Here is a 16200-nt window from a genome sequence, read left to right on the forward strand (position 1 = left end):
GATAATTCGAAACTGTTTTAACTATAGAGTAAAATAAGCCATAGACGATATGCAGAATAGTAGTATGCATTACTAGGTCACACTAAGCATAATAAAATACATATGTACTTTAAAAACATTCAAAACGAAAACGATTTTGAATCTTTTGGCTATTTAAATTAAATTAAAAGTACACATATATATAAATTTTAAAGGATTTTATTCTATTGTTATAATTAATAGTTAATTTTTAAAAAATAGATATATACAGTATTCTAAATTACTTAATTAATTATATTGGAATCGGTAAATCTTTTGCAACTAATACTAAAATTTGATCAGTATTCAAACACCAGTTCGCTATATTCTTTGATACTTTGCACCAATTTTCACCATGATGGGGTTCTGCAGCAATACATCTTTTCTTTACATCTTCTTGTTGCTCTTCTGTACCGTTTAGAAGCTCAAATTTGTAGAAATATGCCCACGCGTCTCCTAAATCTGGATCTATCTTCACTGTTCTATTGAACCAGTCACGACACTTCGAAATTTTATGTTCACACCAAAATAATCTATGAAATAATTATTAGAATGATAAAAGATTATTCGAATAATCCATGTGTCATTATATAAAAATGTCGTAATAAACAGTCACTCACTTAGATACTGCAAGAAGCACGTGTGGATCATGCTCGCACTTTTTCAAAGCATCAACGCTTTTAGTTTTCCTCTGTGGTCGAGGTTCCATAAAAATTGCCTCTGCCCAAAGTAAACCAGACGTTGGACATTCTTGAAGTGCTTTTGCCATAAGCGTATTTGCCATATCTCTAACACCACCAGTTTTTAATTCATTTCTGATAGCTTCTAACCAAAGCTCTGGGTTCTTCGGATTTTTTAAGCGAGCCTTCTCCAGAACTGACCGAGCTTTAGTAACTTGACCCTTTCTGTGCTCTAATTGTGCTAATAAACGCCATAGTGGAATAGAAGTGGGACATTTTTTTATCTATAAAATAAATAAAACTAAAAGATTACTTCCTAACTAAAAATGAATTAATAAAAAGAAAGAAGAGAATGCTTACAGCTTGATTGTATGTTTCCAAAGCTTTGTCCAAGTTTCCTTGCTGTTCTTCGATCTGCCCTTTCATTAGCCATAGTTTCGGGAAATCATCGAATGCTTCTAGAGCTTCTTTCAGAAGCAGTAAGGCTGCGTCGAGATTATTCAAAGCCCATTCTAATTTTGCACTTTTCATCATAACTCTAGGAGTTGGTGCAGACGCTCTTGCTTTCGCGAGCAACCGTCTAGCTCTTTCGTATTCAGAATTTTCTGATTCTAGCTTCACGGCTGCTAACCAAATCTCCTCCGAATTTGGATTTGCTTGAAACGCAAGTGATAAAATACCTCTTGCTGCTGGAACATCACCCTTAAAATAGAATATAACATTATTCATAGATTATAAAAGCACTTTCGTGAAATTTCATTTTTCATGAATTTTACTTACAGCCAACCACTTCGATTTTGCGCCCATAAGCCAAAGTACTTCACTCTTTGGACAGTGAGCAACTGCTCTTTGAAGCAAAGATTCTAAAGACTCTCGCGTTCCATAAGTTTTCTCAAAGTAAGCTGCACGTAACCAAATAGACTTCTTACTAGGGAATGTTGATAACGCATAAGCGTAGACTGCTCTAGCACATTCTAGTGCCCCTTGTTGAGCGCACTAAAACAATAAATGCAATAAGTAATTGCTCATATGACTATAAATACAAATATAAAATATTACGGTTTCTGCGTCTTCCATCCAAGTATGTTTCCTGTCTTCTTCTTCCACTCCGAAACCAATAATTGCTTTAACAATAACTTGACATGTATGTACTGCTCCAGCTTTTTCAGCCTCCATAGCTTCTTTAAACCAGTGTTCTCTATTAATTTCCACTCCGTTCGCGCTCAAAGAAGATATTGCACGATCGATAATTTTCTCTACCATATGTTTATTCCCGTTCGCTTCTTCCAATTTTGCGGCTGTTGTCCAGATTTGTCTATCTGTTGGAATATTTTCTCTTGCTTTGTTAAGAACTTTCCTAGCATTATCATAAGTTTCCAATCGAGCAAGAGCAAGCCATAGATCTACACTGGTTGGACAGCATTCGACTGCTCGACTGAGCAAAATTCGTGCGTCTTCTGGTTCTTCTAATTCCACTGCAGCTTTCCATAATCTCACTGAATTTGGAATATGCTCTAATGCTTTGCGATATACTCTTCTTTTCGCTTTTGTTTCTGTTTCTAAATCCGCCGCTTTTATCCAAATTCTAACAGACGTTGGTATGTGCCGTACAGATTGTGCAATTACAGCTTTAGCTGTATCTGGTGGCTGCAGCCTAGCCGCTTCTAACCATAAGTCTTCCGACGTAGGGTTCACTTCACAGCCTTTCATTATTAAATTCCGTGCAGCTTGCACTTTCCCGGTAACTTCCTCTAAACGAGCAGAAGCGATCCATGCTGGTGGATGATTAGGATTTGTCTCCCTTACAGATTTTAGTAACAACCTAGCTTTCTTGATATCACTGAAATTAAGAATAAATATTAACTTCTTTGAATTATAATTACCATTAAAATACATTTGATGTTTCTTTAACTCACTTGATATCACCACCATATGTTGGTATCATACTTTGCAAATCTGTGAGATAACCCTTTGGATCAACAACAGTTTGCCCTTCTACAGAATCAGAAACCTGATTCAACTTGACATTCATTAAAGTATTTCTAGCCTGTCCAATTTTTCTTAAATCTAAGTCTCCTGTTGGTGTTAACATTCCGGGTGTTGCTACACCAGGCATCATTGATGCCAAACCACTTGATGGATCTATACTGGTAGATGTTTCTCCTCCTAAATTTCGTGCAAGGACGGAATCCGGTAATGGTGTAAATTTTTCCGCCCGTGGGTTTCGTTGCTTTCGATTTCTAGCATCACCGACTTCTGGAACATTTTTCCATTCTTCTTCGGCTACATTTACTAATTCCCTTTTCAAGTCAGAAAACTGTTGTTGTATTTTAGGACGTTCTTGACGATACCTTTCTAACTCTTCTCTAAGCCTTTTTTCTCTGTATTCTTTACGCTTTTCATCCATTCGTTTGTCAATTGCCTCATAAATAGCATCAGCTTCTTCATCGTCTTTATCATATGGATCCTGCAAGATACTTAATCATTTAATAAATTGAATCATATAATTATAAATATTTAATAGTGTTCTTTCATTGTCCTACTTTACTAAACAAAGATCCTCCATATCCAGAAAATTCATCATAATTAGAATCATTCAAATCTTCTTCATCTTCTTCTTCTTCTTCTTTTTTCTTTGTTCTTTTTGTTGGTGGAGCATGTCTATCATCCCTACAAACAAGATATGAAACATTGATACGAAATACTTCAATTAAAGGGGAAAAGCTGGAATATAATACAGTACTCACGAAACATCGTTAGCATCACGAGCTGGACCGATATCAGATCTAGTTGTAAATCCAGTAGCTCTAAAAAACAAGGTGTTAAAGCCATATATTAATATTTTATTTCATTAAAAGGGGTTAGGTTAGCTAAATAACATTGCTTCTTATATATTACCCTCTCCCAACACCAGCAACATATCCTAAAGGTGCCGGAACACCCAAAAAATGTTTTTTGTTCCTCGTTGATAACGAAACCGATGGACCTGCCATTCTAACTTTTTGTTGATCCACTTATGTAAACACAAACAAAATTCTTTTGTACATCTAACCTTTAAATGATACAAACGTCTGCTTCAAAAGCTTGAAAGGTAACTTCTTAATGCTAGATGGCACTTTGAAGAAATTAACATTTAATAGGGGTAAATTTATCATTAGTCCATAAAAAATAAACTGTAGATAAATAATTTTTAATAATTTGATTACTTTATGTTACAGTAGTAAAATTGATTTACGCCAAAACACTACATAGTAAAATAAAAATCCAGTACAATATTAAAGTTCTCTCACAATTTTGCCAACCATTAGACATATAACAGAAATTTACAAAATGTACATAATCAAAAATTCTTTGGGCCTTGTAATTCTACAAGTTACAAGAAAGATTTAATAGACTGAAATATCTTACATTAGTCGATAAATTATTGAAAGTTTCGGCATTAATTTATTAACCATTTGAGTTCCAAGCAGCGTGATCGCACTGTTTCGATTTTGTGTCGAAAAGTCCCAGTATATTTAAACGCTACGGACGACTGACGGTATTTTGTATTTCATCGTTACCTTCCTAATAATTTTTATTGAACAAAACTTGAAATATTTATAAACTAATAGTACGCATATATAATAATATAGATATATTTCATAAAGTAACAAATTGCTATTGCGTTGTTTGTTGATTTTTCGACTCAGTTTTTTCAATGACCCCTGGAACTCAAACGATTAAACTAGAATTAAAAATATAATCTAGGTTTATAATTACAAATCATTGCAAACATACAGTTTAATATGTACATAATTTCGTTACAATTGTTGAACAGTCATGTAAAATATTACTATACCTATTGTACATATTAAAATGCCTAAAATCCAATATTTTCTATAATTATTACATGTCTCATTTTGTAATTGTTTTTTATCGAATTTATCTTTTCCTTTGCGACGGGGTTTAAATTTTCGTTCAAATTTCTCTATTTCTTGTTGATTACGTATTTCTTCAGCTTGCCGCTTTTGTTCTAATAAAGCAGCTTCGGCTTGGCGTTTTTCGTCTATTAGTTTGGCACAAATATCATCGCATTTTATACAAATTTCCTCTTTCTGCACCACAGAACAGATAAAATCTTTCTTAATACGTCTGCACACGCAAAACAGCTTCACCTTCTTGTTGCATTCCTTTTCATTCTTGCATGGACCAGGATGACAATCACTTATACACCGATGTCCACAAGGATACTGAAATGGAACATAATTAGCACATTTAACATTAGAGTACATTTACTATTTATATATATATATATACTGATTATTAATCTATGGTAATACATAATTTAATTACATTTTTGGGGCATTGATTCCCGCATTTGAGCAATTCATTACGTCTTTCAGCTTTAGCCGATGTTAATTCAGAACATCTATGATATAAAGTGCTTATACCACAATGGCATGAAATTTTAACTAATTGTTTGCAAGGGTTACATGGTGCAGGATGACAAGGTTCTGAGCATAAATGTGTGCATCCTTGTGGTCGTGGCAGTAAACATGGTTTTTCACATTCCATACACGGGGTACCATTCTTATTTTCTTCAGATGATGGTATTTTATGACAAATCAATTCGCATGTATGATTCGTGCATAATAACGTTTTCCCGCACAATCTTCCGCAAGACGTAGGTCTAGCCATGTGACAAGGCCATGGACGCGTTTCATGTCCTCCTAAACATGTAACTTGTACAGAAACTTCACATGGTGGACATGGTAATGTTTTTAGCTGATAAGTTTCCTTTTGTATGTCCCATGGTCCTGCTGGTTGCGTCTTTATGTCATTTTTGCTCACCTTTAGCCACACTTTCGTGTGGCAAACAGCTACACAGAAATGACCACATCGTTTATATATCATGCCACAAATCTTTTTGCAAGGTGGACAGTGACCTTGATGGCATTTGTGGGTTTCTCGTTTGGGATGATGGCAAATTGGAGGTATTTTACATGGCTTATTGCAAGATGGTGGCTTGATCTTTTTTACCGTACCACATGGTACTGTTATCTTATTATATCCGCATCTACATTGAATAACGTCAGTTCGTGCGCATGGATAACAAGGGCCGCTATGACAAGGAGCAGCACATTTGTGTTTGCGGCAGTTTAAAGTATTATCACATACTTTTTCGCACACGTTATACGTGTTTTTAATCAAGCAGTCGCAGCATTTCTTATTACACAAATGTCTTCCGCACAACCGCATTTGCATGCACTTTTTATTGCAATGGAATTCTTTGCCACATGCAATTTCTTTCTGATAGCTGCCACATCTACACGATTTTGTGACTACCTCTAAACACTGCCCGCAACGATCTGTATGACATCTCATATTACAATAATGTGAACCGCAATTTAATAATTTTCCACATGTATCTCCACATGTGGGTAGCTGTTCTTGTTTGCAAGAAATGGCATAACGTTTTTTCCCACACGGACAGGTTCTATTCTTCTCCAATGGACAGGGTCCACAGTCGCCAATTAAATGACATTTACTTTGACATATGTGAACATTACAAGAAAGAGGTCTGCCACAAAGTTTATTACAAGTCCATAGACCTTCAGAGCATTGCTTTAATTCTTTGTTACTCTTACAGTGGCATTCTAGTAATAATATTTCTGGACAAGGAGGACATTCCCCTGAGTGACACACTTCTTTGCAAGTGTGTGAACATAACTTATACTCTTTGTTGCATTCAGTACCACAACTCCATTCTTTGGCATTGCATCGTCGTTGTTGAGGCATCTGTTTGCCACAGTAGCATTTAATAGATACCGTCTTTGCACAAGGAGGACATGGTCCAGGATGGCAAAGCAAAACACATTTGTGACCACATTCTGGTTGCAGCAGTTTGTCGCATGTTTCTCCACAGGAATGTGGAATATTCCATGGACTATATGGGGGATCTATGGTTTTTTTACAAAAGCATTTATAGTTACGAGGAATGTCATCTTGATTGTATTCCATACGACATTTTGGACTAGAATAATATTCATATATAATATTTAAATGAATGTATTATCAATATACATATCTGCAGAACATTTTAAATTATTTCTTACCATGCCCATAATGATGTGATACCTTTCTCGCGTTTAACATTCAAACTATCCTGTATCCAATGCAAAATGCAAGACAGATGTAGGAAAGCAAAACACTTGTTACAATTCCAAATCTAGAACATTAACATATATTGTAATGCAAAATGTATAACAAAGTTTATATACCATAAATTTATATAGTTTTAAAAAAACATACTGGATCTGCTCTTTTTACAGTTGAAATACATATTAAACAAACAGCATTGCCAGATTGAAAAATATTAATTAAATACGATAAAATTTTTTCTGCATCTGCCTCTTTGCCTTGGTAGGCAGATATTACTTTTCCAACTATATTTTGTATATCCTCTTCATTTCTATCATCTTCATCCTCACTGGAAGATTCTAGATAAGCATTTGCTTCTAAATGTTTATTAATCGCTATTTTATTTTCTGCTTGAGCTTGTCTAAATTTCTGCATCTTTATTTAGAATTTTATCTTACTCATGAAATATGTAATAACTTTGTCCTGTAATGATGAAACATAAAACTGTATACAGAGATATAATCAATGATGTTAATAATATTACAAAAATGAAAAAAGAACATATTTTTCATATACAGGGTCATTGGTAACTGGTGGTACAAGCGGAAAGGGGGTGATTCTACGCGAAAAAAGAAGTCAAAAATATAGAATAAAAAAAATTTTTTTTTTTTAATTTGTTTAAAAATCTACAGTGAGATCCGTTATAACGAGACGCGATAAGTGCACGCGTACCGGGCGAAAATTCAAAGTCGATTTTCTCGAAAACAAAGCCTCGAACGAAAAATTTTTATTCTGTATTTTCGACTTCTTTTTTCGCGTAGAATCACCCCCTTTCTGCTTGTACCACCAGTTACCAATGACCCTGTATAAAATAATTTGTATTTACCTACGCTTACATTTAAGTGAAGAAATATTTAACATGTAAATAGCTTACTGTAGCATATCAATCCCGCGTGAATGATATATTTGAGGAAACAAATAAAGTATTTTCTTTGAAATGAATTACATTCGAGTTATTCAAAATATCTGCCATATTCTTGCCACGCACTTCTTTATTACACAGTTAAAATATACAAACAACTCGACAATACATTTATCGGTTATTTTATGGAAAACAACAGCACAGATAGGAATCAATCATTATCTATGCGATCACTGATATCATAAATTACGTTTGATTGGTTAATTCAGACGAGATAAATGAATCTATCATTCAAAGAGATATCTTTTATGATTTAACGAATTCAGAAGGATTCGCACAGCAGTGTCTTCCAATAACCTCTTTTTACTAAAGTGTATGGTTTGATAGTCATAATGCTAAACAATTTACTCAATTTACCCAATTTATTCAGAATTACAACCATATATGATTTAAAATTAATTCAAATCATATTTACTTCTTTTGTAGTAAGTTATATGCAAAGCAAAAATCCAGCGAATAAATTACGAAGGATATATGAAAATTTTAATCATCATATCATGGTAACACCAGACTCATGATATTTAATTAATGAAAATCAAATTTCATATTCTACGCGATTAAAATTCTGATAAAAATAAAGAGCAACATACATTATGACAGTAGAGCTACAATGGCAGAAGAATTTATATGAAAATTATGGTCTACCGGATAATTATACGAATAGCTCATTCTTAGAACAATTACGCAAAATAAAACCAAATAATGTAACATTAATCGAAGCAATAACTTTCGGTGCCAGCATATGCATTCAACTAAATATTGTCATTCTTTTTGTTATTATATTTATTTGGTTATACAATGAATGGGCCAGACCAGATATCATATTTGTATTTGGGGTAATATTCACAATATTGGGTTATTTTATATATTGTTTGAAAGAGGCAAGTACTTTGATAGAGTTCACAAAACATGTTAGAACTGTATTGATTTTTCTTACATTTGGATATATTTTGTCACCTGTTTTGAAAACTTTAACGGATACCATCAGTACAGATACAATTTACGCCATGACAATATTAATGTTCTTGGTACATTTAATATTTAGTAAGTACGGTCCTTTACAGATCTCTTTGTCCGATTCTTTGTCCATAACATCTTCAATATTTGGTTCCTTAATGCTAGCATCTAGATTGGCATCTCCTTTACATGCCTTTTCTCTTCTCACTGTATCTGTTCAGTGTTTTGTTTTATTACCGTTTTTAATGCATAAATTAACTAGCAAAATACTGATCTCAAGTCTTTTAACATTAAATACATTATATTTTCTTCTACTAGTTTCACAAACTCTTTCTTATGTATTTATTGCAACTATAGTATTTTTACATTTTATTTGCCCTTATTGGTATGTAAGATGCCAGAAGTACAAAGATAATATTTATGGGCCATGGGATGAGGCTGTTATTACTTCTTAGAAAATATTTAATATATTTTCTTCCACTTATTGTAATATATGGAATTGTAAATTTAAAAAAAAGGCATTTATAAATATTTATTATTAATACACAACATAATTTTAATATAGCAACAGAACATAACTATGAAAATGTATTTTACATATATATTATTATGCTTAACAAAATTGTATTTCAAAATGATATACATCAACAATTTTCTAAATGTTCAATTATAATTCGAGAATGTTAATTAATAAAAACATGAAGGTACTTTTTTAAAGTAAATTGTACTTTTATATAAATCATTTATTGAAAATTTGTATCTGTCGAATTATTATAATAAATACTGTCTACGAGAGTTTTGGCAGATGTTCGTAAATACACAGATATGTAAAAAAATATGTTATAAATTCGAATTATAGACGGGATGTTATTGTACAATTATAAACTGTAATAGCCTTTTAATTCTTCTAACAAGGGCTTCAACAAAGCTGTGATCCACTGTATTTTTTGCATATTCGTTATGTGTATCTAATAATTGTGTAATAAAGTTATCTGTAAATGTAGAAACAAGACCTTGTTTTAATTCCATTAGAGTTTCTGAAGATGCTTTCCATGCTACCATATCTTCATCTATACCTGCTGGAGATACTAAAACAGAAAAATTTTTAATATTTCACTTAATATTTACTTAATATTTGAAGAATCGTTAATTATATTGTACCATTAATAGATGTCATATTACCTTGCATTCGGCTGTACCGTGACATTACTTGTATCATATAGAAATCCAAATGGCTCCACAGAATATATAATGCGTGTTCTATTATTAAAGAACAATACTTTATAGTTTGACGTTTTTCTTTCACCCACCGATTCAATCGCTGTTCCACTATTATTCGTTGCTTTTGCACATCGAGTTCCGCTTCCTCTTCGGACATATATTCTTTCAATTCAGTTGTACTCATTTCTCCTATCATTGCCGACTTGCTAATGAGAGTATCAATGTGAGGTAATTCGGTGTGCAATAAATCCGTAACAGATACAAGTTGATCAACGATCGTTCCTAAATGTACTCCGCCAGAAATGTCTTTCATTCTGTTTTCCCTTCCTCCTGGTTTCAGTGTTAAATGAGGCTCAAACAGCACATTCCTTATTTTTTGATCCATTCTACTATGTTGCATCTGATTACGAGTGTATAGCATAATATTTGCAACTATTTGTACGCAAGAAATATGTTGCTGGTTTGCTTCTGTTTTCTCGTGGCATAAACGAACAGGAGCGGGCTGCAATTGAAATTTATACAACAGCGACAGCATTAATCTTTGTAATTCATACAAATGAGCACGAAGTTCTCTCATGCCACTAATGTCTCCTAATTTACAGTCGTCAAATTCAGATCTAGCCAATTCGTCATCTACCAGTTTGTACATATCAATATTCGCAGATCGGGATATTACTCCTGTAAGACAAGCGATCTCTTTCAAGAAAAGTGTATTCGCTTTTGAAAAGGCATTTTGTAGTATTATTTTAACAATATCTCCGTGGCTCTGTAGAAAGCCACAAACTTGTATGGCACACGACTGGTTCTCTGTTCCCAGAGTAGTAAGTAGAGCATCGCAAAGGTACAAAGCTGGCAAGAAGATTTGCTGATAACGCTGACCAATGGAGGGTATGAAAGAATAGTCACCTCCTTCAAATCCTATGTGAACATCGGGATGTCGATCAAATACAATCATATTTGACATACATGATAAGATCCTATTTTCTAAAAGACTCTCAGCACCCAATCTTGTGGAGGCCATTCTACAAAATGTTGCCATTTTTGCTTCATACAAATATAGTGGTCTTAACGTCTCAGGTTCGGGTTGTAGCATACACCGTAACATATTATCAGATTCTAAAAGACTATCTATCATGTGCTTTAAATATCCTCTGCTAGCTAAATAAATGATCCAGGCATTGTCGTAATCCAATTCCAAGATTTTGTCTAGACAGGACAATGCTAACATTTTACAAACGTCATGACCACCTGAACAATTATGGCATAAAATGTCCATCAATTTATTTCCAAAGCTATTTATCACTTGTATCGTCGCGTAACGATGAGAACGTTCTTGAACAGGCATTACTCTGTTCACTGAACTATCTAATTGACTAACGTACATTAAATCAATGATGTTAGTACTTTCTGATTTTTCTAAACCGACCACACAGAGGAAATTTAGCAATGCTGCATATAAATGGGTTATTACTTTTTGTGAGGAAGCTCCTGCATTCAAGATCCATTGCAGGATATGACTCAAAATGATCTTCATCATCGTTGTATTCGAGGGCGACGAAGGAAATGATTCGTTATCTATTTGCGTGAGAAAACTGTTTCGCAAATGTACAAGTAACATCAGAACTGTTCCAGATACTAAGGTCTTTATCTCGCTTAAAGCTTCGCAAGACGTCATTTTCTGTAACAAATCGTGGGATAGATTTAACAGCAGATTCTGTTTTTGTGGTGTAGGAAGTTGTTGATTTGTTGCAACACAGAACAGTATTTCTGTTGTTTGACACCAGCCCTCTACGAATTTGACAGTGGCATAAGATAAAAGCTTTGTTTGATTCTTTTTTAAAGCGTATGTCAAAATTTTCTGTACTTCTTGTTGCATGAGATTACGCTGAGTCGCGGTTGCACTACTTTGAGTAACAGCCAATTCTTCTGTGATAAGAGAATGTAGCTTTCTTATGTCTATAAGTCGAGGGCCCCCTATCAATGTAACTGGAACGCTACATCGTCCTAAAACCATCTCTACTTGTGATGGATCGAAGAAATCTAGAGATAATGGTGATTCCAATTGAAGTTGAAATTCGATATAATGCAGAAGGTCCATCAGAAGTTTCTGTGATGGCACAATTTGCCCTTTTTCTTGACCAAAGTTTCCAACTAATCGTTGAACCAGAGAATTTTGTAAGCTACCACCAGCAACACGTAATTCAATTGCGGCTATCTTTAATAACCACGACATACAACCAAGCTCTGTTGCTTTGTTCTGTCCCTCAAATGGTAATTTCGTGAGATGTCTTTGTACGAAGTCTTGGTTTACGCTAGTTCGCAAAAATCGCAATACAGGAACAGATGTCTTGTTATTTACAGCTAACGTATGGAGGAAACAATAGCAAGCTTCTGTTATTTTGTCACGGCCACGTTCAAGAGATTGCTCTAAAATTCCTAATATTGAATGCAGACATGTTCGTGGGAAGCCCAGAATACCAGGTTGCTGTAGAACGGTTTTTCTAATATCTTTGGTAATCTCAAATCCTAACAGGTAGTGAGAAAGATTTGGAGTAGGTCGTATAATACTTTGCATCATCAAAAGCAAAATACGTTCTTTGCAGCTACCAGTGTACTGCTTTTCGTTTTCCGTATCTTCATCGAAAGTTGTATCTGCATCTAAGCATTCCACAAAACCGTGCCTGATATTTGTGGCTAAAGTAGGAGTAGCTGTAAACGTAGAAAGCAATTCGGAATCTGCTCCTGGTTCGTTGGTCACTTCATGAATAACTCCGACAGCATGAAACGCGTGTTGTGGAAGCCAAGAACTATACGAAACATATTTAGCAACATTGATCATATAATCAGGCTTTTTTGACTGTGGATCCACCTCTAAAAGTAATCTTGATAGTCCGGTCAAAATTTTATTTATTGATTTCGCAGCGGCTAATTGAGCCATGTAGTTGTGCTGCGTTTTTAATCCTCTTTCCAATATTTCCAAACAATACAATGTGCCGTTTTCAAGATTCTTTTTAGCAGGAAACTGTTCATAAGTATCGAAATGAGTACAACCTTTATCAAGAATATATAGTATAACATGAAGTAATTCGGATTTGGAATGTAATTGGGTCATTATATGATAACCAGGAGCAGAATTAACTATTGTAACTTCTCCATTCTGGAGCTCCATCTTGCATCCAATGAAATCTTCTACAGCTGGTTCATATTGTTTAATAAGCTTTGAAAATATTTTTAAACAAGCTTCTGCAACTTCCCATTTTTCTCCTGGGTTCTTGTATGACCGTGTATGAAACTTTAAAAAGACAGTATTAATAATAAAATGTAAATACGGATCAAAGCCCGGATTACGCTGCCCCATTCCTAATAGTCGCAATACAGGAAAATCAGTAAGAACGTCTAAAAGTTCTAACATTGCTCGTGTTAATGGATATCTTTCATTCTTTGATTCAACCTCCTCTAATTCACTTTGAACTCCTCTTGGTTGATAGCTGCTTATCGTTGGTATAGTTGAAAGTATTTGTGCAGCCTCCAAACTTTGCCATACGGTGGATGAACTTTCGGGTGATCTAGCTAACGCAGCGAGTGTTCGTATCAAAACACTCTTCAGTGGAATCGGTATTCCACAACTGACTAAACCGATTAAAGATGGTAATACTTTCCACCCTGGATGATCGCATATTGCTATTCTTGATATTTCGTCGTTTTTCGCAATCACTTGAACGACCAACAGCACTGCTTCAAGACCTTTACTTTCTTCGGGTGTAATGCCTTTGGGATGGCTCCTTTGTCGGTAAACAGTGTCTTGACTGGGAGGTAGTTCTTTCCTAAGATTATCATAGTACTGGCTTAGAGATTTAAAAAAGTGATCCCACGAAATTGTTGTTGATCCTGAAGATCCTATGAATTTTTTTTACTTTTCAATTATTAATTCATTCAATGAAAACAATAATATATTTTTGAAACACGAATTACTTACCATTTGGTTTAAGAAAATTGAATGCTTGCCGTGCTGCCTGTGTAGAAGATGCAAGAGATGCGATCATTTTAAGATATGGAACAAATAATCCCGCTGGTAATATTTCACCAGCAAGGCGTATAAATTTAAAAAGAGCAACTTGTCTAGATGGCAAGCGATTAATGTATGTAGTAGCAGATGCGTGTGTAGAATCATGACTGGAGTGATGACACCAATAGTCCATAACTAATTCCAGTTTCAAAGGGTCTTCTTTATACAATTCTGCCACAGTTAACATTAGATATTCAAAATGATTATCTAGATTCAAGGGTGGTTTGATACCCTCTTGCTGGTATGCCTGAATCAAACGCATAGATTCGTCCACTCGACTCCGTAGATCTTTAACTTTTAAGGGCATCAATAATATAAAATCGGAAATAAGAGAGTGGAAATAGCGGATATAAAATTCTTCATAATATATGCTCTTGTTTCTAAATAATAATTCAGCCATAAAATGAAAACATTTATTTGTTAATGCTGCTTCCAGTAATCTCTCGTCTTCAATAGTAATATTCAAGACCTGTACGTTAGCGGTGGTTTTTATTGTTGTGAGAGCAACTGCAAAAGCAAATTGTATAAGTCCGCGTAATTTAGCACACTCCCAATTGATGTTCATTGATATTAATTTTTGATATAGTTCGTCGTGTGCTCCTCTTTCTGCAATTAATGGCATAGAATTGATCAATTCTGAAATAAAAAGACTCTATATAATATGACAAATCACAACACAAAATTTATATTTATAGTCGACTAAAGAATATACCTTCGCCATTTTCATGACTATGTAACGAGCTAAAATTGATGGCATTTAATACACTCATTATAATAGCAAGCGTAACTTTATCCATACCACCTTCATACGTTTCATCAATTTGTTTCGTTTGTAATAAAGATAGTAAACGAAATAAGATTGGATTTGGTAATGAAGATTGCGCAGACCATAAATATAATATATCTGCTAAATCTTGTCTAGAATCATTGTAAAGTTTCATGACCATGTATCGATGCTTTGATCCACCTAATGCTCGATTTTTTTCTAGTAGGTCTTGCTCCTTCACAGGATCCATTTTTTCTAACAATGATAAAATCCTATCTAATAAACCATCTTCTTGTAATTTATTTGTATACTCCGTAATATGTCTCAGAAGAGCTATTGGGGCATCAATATTCCAACTATGTCCCATTCTTGCTTGTATAAGCATTCTTAAAGTTGATGTAAGCGCTTTCTTTCCATCATAATATAATAAAATAGCTGTTAATCCTCTAGGTAAACCAGGGTGATGAGGCATTTGTAGTTGAGCAGTGCATAAAAGATCTAATGCCATGAACTCATTAAGTTCATACATGTCTGATATAATAAGGGTTTCATCCACCAATTCTTTTGACAATAACTGATGTCCTAAGCCAGGAAGTGTAATACCATCTGTTGCTCCCTTTGTTATTTCTTCTCTGCTGTTCACATTCTGCGGCTGCAATAGAATATATCTTAAACCATATATTATACAAATTTGTAATATTTTTGTTGTCTCACATAATCTTAAATACATGATATCATATAATCACTTACAGGATTTTTTAAAAGAGTTAAAAAATTTTGCCTATGGTTACGTAAAGCTTCTGTAAATTCAGGATATTGAAGGTCATAAGTTGTTGGAGAAGAAGTAATATACCGTTCCACAAGACTCTGTAGTTCCTTGTAAGGAGTCCACATATCCTGTGTAATTTCCTTTTCTATAAAATTCATAAAATAACATTTTGTTAACAATTTATATGATTAATCAGAATAATATAAAAAATAAAATAGAATATATATATATATAATTGATTAAGAATATTTTTCTAAGGCTATATAATACTATAATAAAATGCTAAAATATAGGAATTGTTGCATTATGTTAAAAGGAATACAGTTCAAATATCTATTAATCATTTATATGATGCAGGTTAGATTTTTCATGTGACATTAAAGATATAGATCAATCATATAAATTAAAAATTACCTTCGGTCATTTTGTTACGGTAAATAAAATGTTATAAAAACACAAATCTGGCGGAACAAAATATAGTACTTAAATATAATGAAAGGAAAGAAATCTCGTGCAACATAATACAAATACCGGTCCTCTGGCGGGAACGATAGATTTATTGATAATCATAAACCATTGAACAACTATACACGAGATGCAATTGCTATAAGCATATCTTAT

The 16200-nt window shown here is 33.8% G+C and overlaps 4 protein-coding genes across 6 annotated transcripts; 1 reads left to right on the forward strand and 3 right to left on the reverse strand.

Annotated features, from left to right (window-relative positions):
• Positions 1 to 195: 195 nt before the first annotated feature.
• Positions 196 to 4247, reverse strand: LOC117213388 (pre-mRNA-processing factor 6). Its single transcript, XM_033458740.1, has 9 exons — positions 3597 to 4247; positions 3446 to 3505; positions 3242 to 3368; positions 2615 to 3165; positions 1758 to 2538; positions 1479 to 1694; positions 1059 to 1400; positions 639 to 982; positions 196 to 551 (listed from the first exon to the last, which is right to left on the reverse strand). The coding sequence occupies exons 1-9, from the start codon at positions 3689 to 3691 to the stop codon at positions 272 to 274; spliced, it is 2796 nt and encodes a 931-aa protein (XP_033314631.1). The 5' UTR covers positions 3692 to 4247; the 3' UTR covers positions 196 to 271.
• Positions 4248 to 4460: 213 nt separating this feature from the next.
• On the reverse strand, positions 4461 to 7881 carry LOC117213417 (NF-X1-type zinc finger protein NFXL1). The gene is made up of 5 exons (XM_033458766.1): positions 7705 to 7881; positions 6990 to 7301; positions 6794 to 6906; positions 5031 to 6711; positions 4461 to 4927 (listed from the first exon to the last, which is right to left on the reverse strand). The coding sequence occupies exons 2-5, from the start codon at positions 7251 to 7253 to the stop codon at positions 4499 to 4501; spliced, it is 2487 nt and encodes an 828-aa protein (XP_033314657.1). The 5' UTR covers positions 7254 to 7301; positions 7705 to 7881; the 3' UTR covers positions 4461 to 4498.
• A 72-nt stretch (positions 7882 to 7953) lies between these two features.
• On the forward strand, positions 7954 to 9315 carry LOC117213499 (phosphatidylinositol N-acetylglucosaminyltransferase subunit C). The gene is made up of 2 exons (XM_033458884.1): positions 7954 to 8113; positions 8227 to 9315. The coding sequence occupies exon 2, from the start codon at positions 8394 to 8396 to the stop codon at positions 9210 to 9212; it is 819 nt and encodes a 272-aa protein (XP_033314775.1). The 5' UTR covers positions 7954 to 8113; positions 8227 to 8393; the 3' UTR covers positions 9213 to 9315.
• A 173-nt stretch (positions 9316 to 9488) lies between these two features.
• Positions 9489 to 16149, reverse strand: LOC117213349 (nuclear pore complex protein Nup205). Of its 3 annotated transcripts, none has more exons than XM_033458711.1 (6): positions 15994 to 16149; positions 15561 to 15724; positions 14757 to 15462; positions 13955 to 14650; positions 9940 to 13875; positions 9489 to 9845 (listed from the first exon to the last, which is right to left on the reverse strand). In XM_033458711.1, exons 1-6 carry the CDS (start codon positions 16001 to 16003, stop codon positions 9625 to 9627), a joined length of 5733 nt encoding a protein of 1910 aa, XP_033314602.1. In that variant the 5' UTR covers positions 16004 to 16149; the 3' UTR covers positions 9489 to 9624. The 3 variants fall into 3 exon arrangements, with proteins under 3 accessions (XP_033314602.1, XP_033314594.1, XP_033314606.1); XM_033458703.1 differs by having other exon boundaries at positions 13955 to 14680; XM_033458715.1 differs by lacking the exon at positions 15994 to 16149 and having other exon boundaries at positions 13955 to 14680; positions 14757 to 15478; positions 15561 to 15618.
• Positions 16150 to 16200: the final 51 nt, after the last annotated feature.

This window comes from Bombus bifarius, unplaced genomic scaffold (genome assembly GCF_011952205.1).
Source record: "Bombus bifarius isolate JDL3187 unplaced genomic scaffold, Bbif_JDL3187 scf7180000007970, whole genome shotgun sequence".
NCBI classification, from domain to species: Eukaryota; Metazoa; Arthropoda; class Insecta; order Hymenoptera; family Apidae; genus Bombus; species Bombus bifarius.

What these genes read in the sequence shown, in the direction of transcription:
- LOC117213388 (XM_033458740.1), bottom strand. Translation starts at nt 3,691, where the DNA reads ATGGCAGGTCCATCGGTTTCGTTATCAACGAGGAACAAAAAACATTTT. An exon ending in GTTGCTGGTGTTGGGAGAGG is followed by an intron (nt 3,506 to 3,596) that starts GTAATATATAAG and finishes CTTGTTTTTTAG; the next exon opens with AGCTACTGGATTTACAACTA. An exon ending in CGTGATGCTAACGATGTTTC is followed by an intron (nt 3,369 to 3,445) that starts GTGAGTACTGTA and finishes TCTTGTTTGTAG; the next exon opens with GGATGATAGACATGCTCCAC.
- LOC117213417 (XM_033458766.1), bottom strand. Translation starts at nt 7,253, where the DNA reads ATGCAGAAATTTAGACAAGCTCAAGCAGAAAATAAAATAGCGATTAAT. An exon ending in ATCACATCATTATGGGCATG is followed by an intron (nt 6,712 to 6,793) that starts GTAAGAAATAAT and finishes ATATTATTCTAG; the next exon opens with TCCAAAATGTCGTATGGAAT. An exon ending in GGAATCAATGCCCCAAAAAT is followed by an intron (nt 4,928 to 5,030) that starts GTAATTAAATTA and finishes GTTCCATTTCAG; the next exon opens with TATCCTTGTGGACATCGGTG.
- LOC117213499 (XM_033458884.1), top strand. Translation starts at nt 8,394, where the DNA reads ATGACAGTAGAGCTACAATGGCAGAAGAATTTATATGAAAATTATGGT.
- LOC117213349 (XM_033458703.1), bottom strand. An exon ending in TAGTCATGAAAATGGCGAAG is followed by an intron (nt 14,681 to 14,756) that starts GTATATTCTTTA and finishes TTTTTATTTCAG; the next exon opens with AATTGATCAATTCTATGCCA. An exon ending in CAATTTTCTTAAACCAAATG is followed by an intron (nt 13,876 to 13,954) that starts GTAAGTAATTCG and finishes AAAAATTCATAG; the next exon opens with GATCTTCAGGATCAACAACA.